This window comes from Fragaria vesca, linkage group LG4, assembly GCF_000184155.1.
Source record: "Fragaria vesca subsp. vesca linkage group LG4, FraVesHawaii_1.0, whole genome shotgun sequence".
In the NCBI taxonomy this organism is placed as follows: domain Eukaryota; kingdom Viridiplantae; phylum Streptophyta; class Magnoliopsida; order Rosales; family Rosaceae; genus Fragaria; species Fragaria vesca.
Genome location: NC_020494.1, coordinates 6,935,668 through 6,944,505, shown reverse-complemented (window position 1 = coordinate 6,944,505; position 8,838 = coordinate 6,935,668). Strand labels below are relative to the sequence as shown.

Here is an 8,838-nt window from a genome sequence, read left to right as displayed (position 1 = left end):
CTACGTGGATGCAAAGTAAGCTACCTAAGCATTCTAAAGCAGATCTTTTGAATAGAGTTTGGAACTTGAAAATTCCTCCTAAAGTGAAAATTTTCAGTTGGTTGCTTCTTAGAGGAAGACTAAAAACTAGAGCTTATCTAGCTCGGTTTATGAATGGAATTGATAATGTTTGTGCTCTTTGTGGTTCTGAAACAGAATCTATTGACCATTTGTTTGCTAATTGTTCTTGCAGCGCTGCTGTTTGGGCAAACTGCAGTAATTTGCCGTCTCCTGCAGCTCACCATTCTGTGGGAGATTGGTTGGACTTTTTATTTAAGAATGCTTCAAGTACTGATGTAGAGAACTGCTTGTTGGTTTACTGGCGGATTTGGAAATCCCGAAACCATGTTATTTAACCATTCATCAGTGATAGCTGCTGCTGCTTCGGTGGGCTCTGCGTACCGAGAGATCAACAATCCGGGATCCTCTGCCCCTTCTGTAGAGGCTGTTTGCATCAAATGGATTCCGCCTGCTACGAACTGGGTTAAACTCAACTTTGATGGCTCAGTGTCGGATGCGTCTGCTGCTGCTGGTTATATTTTAAGAAACTCTAATGGTAATCCTCTCGTGGCTGGTGCTCGGCGTCTATACTCTTCGAATGTTCCTGTTTCAGAGTGCCTTGCCCTTAAAGACGGTCTTTTAGCTGCCAAGCTCTTCAACCACAAGATTCTGCTAGTTGAAGGGGACTCGTTGGTGATCAATAGTCTTCGGGATCCCGCCAATGCTCCCTGGAAGATCAAGCCAATTCTCTGTGATATCTTACATCTTGCTCACTGGTTTGAAAATATCTCTTTCACCCATATCTTTCGTGAAGCAAATTTCATGACGGATGTTTTTGCAAATACGGGTCATGCTCTTCAGTGCCCGAAGATTTGGGTTGGCAGTTACCGTCCCCAAGCTTTTAGTGCTTTTCAGTTAGATTCTTCTCAAACTGGTTGCCCTAGAGGTTTTTCGTTGTAATTTTCCTTTTCTTACTAAAAAAAAAAAAAGTTTAGAAGCAAGGTCTTTAATATAGAAATTATCGATGAAATTTCCGTGATAATTCATAGCTCCGCCACTACGTACTCTCCAATGGCCTAGGGCCTATTGCTCACTCTAACCCAATGGTGTATGCAATCAGCAAGTCCAAAGATCTGCCATGGGATTTCACAATGTCAGATCAGAAAAAGTGAAGTTTTTTTCAACTTTTCTTTTCAAAGTTTGAAGTTGTGCTCTGTTTTTTATTTACCTGGGTTAAAAATCATTGATAAAAAAATATATTATTTCGTTCATAACATTTATTCTTAGCCACTCATTTTTCTAGCCCTTATTTTCATGTTAACGGTTCATTAACGTTTTTGTAATCAATTTAAGAAAGAAACCTAGTTTTTCAAAAAGGAAAATGCTAAAGACACCAAAAAATTATACAAAAATCATATACCAAATGATGTGGCATGTGTCACTTCATTCATTTTAATCTTAGTAATTTCCAACATGTATACCTGATAAATTAATTTGGGCTAAAATGAAAATAAGCAATTACAATAAAAAATAAAAAATACAAATATTTCTTGAACTTTGGGTTTGATTACCAGAAAGGCTTCACCAGAAAATTTCCAAACAATTGTGTGCGATTCAACTTTGATGTTTATCTATCTATTCAAAGTTTAATTTTGAATAATTTTTCTTGTCTTCCCAAATTTCTCATATCATCTATAATTCAGAAACTTTAATAAAAAATTGACACTACTTGATGGCTTCGCACAATTCTGCAACTTCTGTATTTAGTCATGACCATGGCTAACAAACATCAATTTGAGAAATCTACCGGGAACAAATTTGGCTGCTATATCCCACACCACTACTAATCAAGAGTTATAGCACTTGAGGAACAACTTGCTTGATCAGGTTGTCGATGAGGGTTATTTGCTCTCAATAACAGTAAATACATGAGATGAATATGTTGCTTTACACATGCTGATCAAGAGAAGATGATTGCAGACGTTCTTAAGCTTTTAGGTTGACAATTGCTGACCATATTATTGTGGGAGTTATTGTACCATCTCCAACAAAGATGGTTTGGTTCATCCGCATATATCCATGGAAGACTTGGATGAAACCTTGATGATGAGTGATCTAAGATTATTATGTTTATTTTTATTCATAATACATATATTTTTAGGCTAATTTAAAAATAAGAATAATGGATATATTAAAGATTATTTGATTGAAGGTGATGACGTGGTAGATGCCACATAATTTGGTATTTATTTTTTGTATAACTTTTTGGTGTATGTAGCACCACTCTTTCAAAAATTCATAAAAATTTTCGTTCTTGAGCATTATGCCTCTTTTCTACATTTCAATATTCACCGATCTGAGTCTGCCCCCATTTGATCTTTGTTCGACATGAATAGGACAAAACCTTTGATGATGGATTTGTAATTAGAAATGATTTTAAATTTGGGGTTTGGGTTGATAAAGTATTATGGGTGAAATTTGTTTGATTGCGTGTTTTTTGATAGACTTTGATTAACTAAGTTTGATTAACAGAGGTTGTTGGTTAACATTCACCAAAGTGGACTGAATCCACTCCCCTCTTTCTTTTGTTTAACTCTCATTTCTTACCTTTTTTTACTCTTACGTGATGCTTTTCTTACTCTCTTTGTTTGTGTCTACAGATGTCATTCTCCTCCTAGTATCGTCTCTACAACATCATTCTCTCCATGTCGTGGAGGAATTATGCGGTTGGGCGCACTGATCAGGGTTTTTGGGCTTACGAATATACCACCCACGGTACATGCTCCGAATACAATCTCGTCCAAAATGAATTCTTCCTCAAGGCCCACAATTTGTGGATGGACAACAATGTATACCACATGTTTGCTTCTGCCAATGCTTCAATGGGACCTTCAACGGGACTACCGATCCTACCAGGAGGATCATATGCTTACAATGATCCTATGGGAGCCATCTAATTGTGGTTAGGTGGTAGCACCCAACCTATTCTCACTTGCAGACAAACCACAAATGGTTGGATTCTCCTTGGACTCACCCTATGCTGAGATGCTCTCGGTAACAACCGAGTCAACTGTCATAGATCGTCAAACTGTGCCAATGTTCTGACAAATATTTACCATGTTATGTGGAACTGGCATTTCAGCCCGTAACCCGTAACCTGCCTGCTAACCACCTGCTAAAAACCCGTCCATTTCCGTCCATTAAATTTTCACACTAACGGGTTGGTAACCCGTTAACTAACGGGTGGAAATGGGTTGTCCAACGGGGCTCGTTTAACCTGCTAAGGAAATAAAATAGAAGAAAACCCTACTGGCCACCAAATCTAACCGCCTTCACCAAGAAAGCTCCACCTCCCTCTCGACTCCTCCGAGTACCAAACCTCCACAAGATCTGCTCCGGCGTTGGTGCTGTCGTAGTCTGCAAAGCCTTTTCTCCATCATCTTTCTCCAAGGTTAGTTTTCATATCCTCCATGAGCTATGATGAGACATTGCTAAATTGAGTTAATAATTTATTTTGCTTAATGGAATTGTAATGACTTGGTTTGGATTTACATATTCTAATATATGATTAAGTAAAGACTAACTTGAGAGTCCAAGCCGAAGCTGAGGGAGGAGAAAGGCTTGGAGAGCTCCGCAGTGACGACGAACTTGAGGCAATGTTATTTCTGAATGTCAAATCCGAATAGCTTGGGAGGGGCAATCCGAGACCTAGGAAGGCTTGAGGGGGCAGAGATAGGAGGTGGAGCGGCACATCGGCTCATATCGATGGCGATGAATGAAAAAAAAAAAAAAAGAAGAAAACTCCGTAGCGGGTTCCAACGGGTAACCCGCGATAACTGGTTGAGCTCGTCAACCCGCTAAATCCCGCCTGCTAACCGCCCATTTGCTAGGTATTGCAAATAATTGGAGTTTGTCTTATCTAGTTTTCTATACATATGACCCCCTGAATAACTTCATACCTTGTTGTTAAGACCTCCGTTAAATGCTAATATTGGTGTTAAGTCTGAGAGCAACTTCGTCATTCAAGTGAGTCATAATTCAATGAAACCCTAAAATTTGCGTGTTTCGAACCTGTGACTCCACCACTTAGAGGCACAGCCGCGAACCACTGCACCAAGCTTGGTTATAGTCAGCTCTGGTGAACAAAAAAAGAATTATAACACGTTCTTTGAGTTTTTATTTTTTTGAATAAATATGCCCCAATTTTCTTTTGTATAATTTAATTTCTAGCTTAAGATTTATTCGCTTATATATTTTTGATGCATTGTAATTTTCAATTTAGAGGAAGTACACAATATATGTAATTTGTTTCTGAATAATTGACCATGAAATTATTTAAGAACAAGTAATACCCTAGATAAGTTAAAATAAAATGAAAAAATTCTTCTTAATTTATCAATGTCATAGAAAATTGTAATTTTATTTTGGGCAAATAATAAAAAGGTACATTTAGAAGTAATAAATGATAAATTTGTTAATAAATATTCATTGATGATAAAACAATACGCTCATTTAAATCTCTTAAAGCGTTGCCCTAAGAACGAAAAGAATTACGAACACTACCACTGACAAAAAGGCTCTCTCTCTCTCTCTCTCTCTTTCTTTCTTATCTGGATCCAGGTCTAGTTGAGTCCAATGGCTCCGCCGTCAATGAGCCTTGTTGTCAACTCTTCTAGGTTGACTAGGCCATGGAGAACGTGAAACAAGGGTCGACGACGATTGGGCTCTGATCTCACCGAAACAATTTCAAGGTCGGCAACCTCTGACTCTGAGCAGATTTGTTATAGAATCAAATCGATGAGATCATCGATGATGTCAACATCGAAACTTCGCCCCGAGAAACCCATTTCCGGCAAGGACGCTGCCAACAACTCACCCTGTGGCCGCTACACCATCGGAAAGGAGATCTTCGATTTTTTATCTTCAATGACGTCGGTACCCGTACCAAGTTGGGTCTCAAGTCACTTTTCTAGGAGTGCCATTCTGTGTACTATGGGAAAAGGTGTGAGCTCTGAGAGTCCCACTTGAACCAATCTCAATCACCTCCTCTCTCTCTAAGGTATTATATTGAACACTTCTTGTGCATAATTGAGACCGATGTACTTGTACTTTGAATATTTTGAGTTATTAATTGATCGACTTGAATCTCTTTATTAATGATGGTGATGATGATGATCGGTTTAACATGAATGAAATTAGTTTGTGTGGTTTGGAAATTATTTTTCAGTTGTGAATGAGTTTAGTTTGTCAAGGCACATCTGGGTGAGTTTGGTGGAAATCTTTTGGTATTTGAGTTCTAAGAATGTATAGTGAAGTAAAGCTAAAGTTGTTGAACACAAAGGGATGAGGAATACTGAATCGACTACAGCTAGCAACAAAGAATTTGTTTCATATAGAAGTGGCAATACTTGGGATGACACTAATATTTATGGGGTGACTGTAGGTAATGGGTCTATTTGTAGAAGGCCTCCAGTTCCAGGAAGAGTGAGTGAGGTGCGCCATGCATAATGGGATGAGGAGGTAGTAGTTAGGATATCAGAAAGAATGGAAGAATGTGACTTAAAATGCAGTGCTTTCAGCGACAAAGAGCTTGATAGTCATGATGCATCAAGTATGAATCAGATTGAGTAGGGCTTCCACCAGTTCATGTTAGTGAAAGCTCTAACTATCTATGTAACTATGCATGTAACTATGCATGTAACTATCTATGTAACTATGCATGTAACTATGCATGTAACTATCCTGTAACTATGCATGTAACTATGCATGTAACTATCTATGTAACTATGCATGTAACTATTCATCTATGTAACTATCCATGTAACTATGCATGTAACTATCCATCTATGTAAATATGCATGTAACTATCCGCATGTAACTATTCGCATGTAACTATCTATCCATGTAACCATGTAACTATCCATCTACGTAACTATCTATCCATGTAACTATCTATTTATGTAACTATCACGTAACTATCTATCCATGTAACTATGTATGTAACTATCCGCATGTAACTATTCATCCATGTAACTATGCATGTAACTATGTAACTATCCATGTAACTATCTATCTATGAAACTATCCATATAACTATCCTGTAACTATCTATCTATGTAACTATCCATGTAACTATGTATGTAACTACGTAACTAGCAATGTAGCAATCTATGTAACTAGTAATGTAGCAATCTATGTAATTATGCATGTAACTATCCATCTATGTAACTATGCATGTAACTATCCATCTATGTAACTATCCATCCATGTAACTATGCATGTAACTATCCATCCATGTAACTATGCATGTAACTATCCATCTATGTAACTATCCATGTAACTACATATTGATAGTTATTTGGGTAGTTACATACATATTACACTTATGTACCTACATTATCCTGCCACGGGCACAAGAAGGTAACTATCAATGTAACTACTCATGTAACTAGCAATATAACAACAATGTAACTATCCTTTATACCATGACTATTTTGTTGATATTTGCATTGTGTCGCTACACCATGGCGCAACATTCTAATGTAATTGTTAAAATGGATATGTAACTATCCATGTAACACTAGGGTAACATATATAAAAGATTTATCACTGTACATCATTCTTATTTATCTTATAGAAAAGTATGTAAAGAGAAGTGTATTTGACTACATCTTGAGCTCTTAAAATGTTGACCAAATTATCTATACAAGAACAACAATTGCACCATATTCTATCTTTGTAGAAGGACAACTTTTGGTGAGTTCTGAACAACACAAATCAGGGTTTGTTCTGAACAACCTAACAAACTTCTTCTAAGCAATTGCACTATATTCTATCTCAAGGAGCAACACAAATCAGTGTTGCGATAGCGCTGAAAGCTGATTTCCACAAACCCCTCCTTGATACTCAATAGATCATCTCTGCGTGGCGGCCTTCTTTTGTGCTCCTCTTTTCAACACAGGAATGCCGATGAGTTGGAAGAACAGTGTTGGGACTCAGACCCACTCTGCAATTTTTCTCAAACTCCATTTCTAGTCCCATCGACAGATCTGAAGTCCTGCAAAAATCATTAATAGAAGATAGAGATCAGGTCCTGCAGGACCAATTGTTATGCATACATACCATCTATGATCTTCAACAAGAAATTGACCCTTCAACTTTGATTCCACACTTTCTTTCTTTCAGCAAACTCGTATGCTGATTGAGTTATACAAAATACACCAAATTGAAAGCATTCAGCTAATTTACCGAGAAAAGTTGAAATCCAAAACATCTAAGCACAATGTGCACTAAATGCCAAACCACCTCTTTTGAGAAAAGTCAAGTTTCAAGCTCAGCTACAGACAATTGATAAGACCTAAGCTTTTCTATGTCTTGACAACAAAGATACGAGCAAAAATCCACCTCTTTTGTTCCAAGCTCAGCTACAGACAATGGGCATTATATGCCAAACAAGAAAAAAAAAAAATACATAGATTAGGGAACCCAGAACTTACCCAGTAAACCTCCAATGACCCCAATAACCGCCATTGGCAAGAATTCCTCAAAAGAATAGTCCTCTTGACCACTAAAGATAACAGTTAGAAAGCTTGCAAAGAAATAAAACTATGCAGGTAAAGATGTCTAGAGAAGAGAAGAAATGTTAGATCTTAACTCTGATATATCCCATATTATGAAGCCACCTGAGCCAAAATGTCCACATTTTCCACTCTTGCACCATCCCATTGCAGTATGCACCACAACAGCCACAATTGCAGAAGTGAAAATTACACGCCACATAAGTTGACTCCTCTACCTTCAAGATGACAAAACATAAAAGTCAATAAAAACGCAAACGCATAAGCTTAAAAGAAAATTAGTTTCAACATTGAGACTTAAGTTTGTAAACACTAACATGTATATAACTAGGATTATGTTCATGAATATCCAAGAAAAAGACATTTAATAACAGATTAATCGCATAAACAAGAATGGAACTTCATTACCAAGATGTAACTTCTTCCAGTGCAAATAGTACACCACCAACAGGAGCTCTGAAAGCAGCAGAGACTCCAGCTGCACATCCACAGGTTACCTTTTCAAACCAGTTCCTGAAAACAACCGAAACAATTTCTGAAAACTCAAAATCGAATAAATGATACAAATTCCATTCCAATTGAAGCTCCATTAAGTGTTATAGACTCAAATTCAACGAGTGCTTACCGATTTCGATAAGCAAAGCAAAGAACCACTTCACAGCCACATAATATCCAACATAAAGCTTCCCTCTCTGCACCTATAGTTCTCATCCAAACAAAAACAATCAAATCAATCCAAAATTCAAACAAAAATTTCGAAGCGGAATATTGAAGTGAGAAATGTAACCTGCTTTTCCCAATAAGCATAGGTCTCGATGACTTCATAGTCAAGGCTCTCGACGCCGCCGCCTTCGTCGCCCTTCTTCCTGAAACCAATGACGTCGTTCTCGGCGTCATCCAAGTTCGGTAGGCGAGACCAGGCCAGCTTCGGCCCGTCGATGATCCCATTCTGCAAGTGATTCGACAGCATTGCCGCCGCCGTCTACGAATTCGGATTTCCGATCAAAACCCTAACACCTACGAATTCCGACGAATCCCGCACCGCACAGCATAACCTGATCGAACATTTCAGATTTCACGGTGTAATGAATCCAATTCGATCAAAAAGACTTTAACCCTAATATCTGCTAATTTACTATTTTGTTGATATTTACATGGAGAGAGAGAGAGAGAGAGAGAGAGAGAGAGAGAGAGAGAGAGAGAGAGAGAGAGAGAGAGAGAG

At 37.9% G+C, this 8,838-nt stretch overlaps 2 protein-coding genes across 2 annotated transcripts; one reads left to right on the top strand and one right to left on the bottom strand.

Moving 5' to 3' along the window:
* The first annotated feature begins 384 nt into the window (after positions 1 to 384).
* On the top strand, positions 385 to 999 carry LOC101296373. Its single transcript, XM_004297963.1, has one exon. It carries the CDS (start codon positions 385 to 387, stop codon positions 997 to 999), a length of 615 nt encoding a protein of 204 aa, XP_004298011.1.
* Positions 1,000 to 6,875: 5,876 nt separating this feature from the next.
* LOC101298788 lies at positions 6,876 to 8,700 on the bottom strand. The gene is made up of 6 exons (XM_004296613.1): positions 8,404 to 8,700; positions 8,242 to 8,314; positions 8,025 to 8,129; positions 7,694 to 7,834; positions 7,536 to 7,598; positions 6,876 to 7,096 (listed from the first exon to the last, which is right to left on the bottom strand). Exons 3-6 carry the CDS (start codon positions 8,100 to 8,102, stop codon positions 7,058 to 7,060), a joined length of 321 nt encoding a protein of 106 aa, XP_004296661.1. The 5' UTR covers positions 8,103 to 8,129; positions 8,242 to 8,314; positions 8,404 to 8,700; the 3' UTR covers positions 6,876 to 7,057.
* Positions 8,701 to 8,838: the final 138 nt, after the last annotated feature.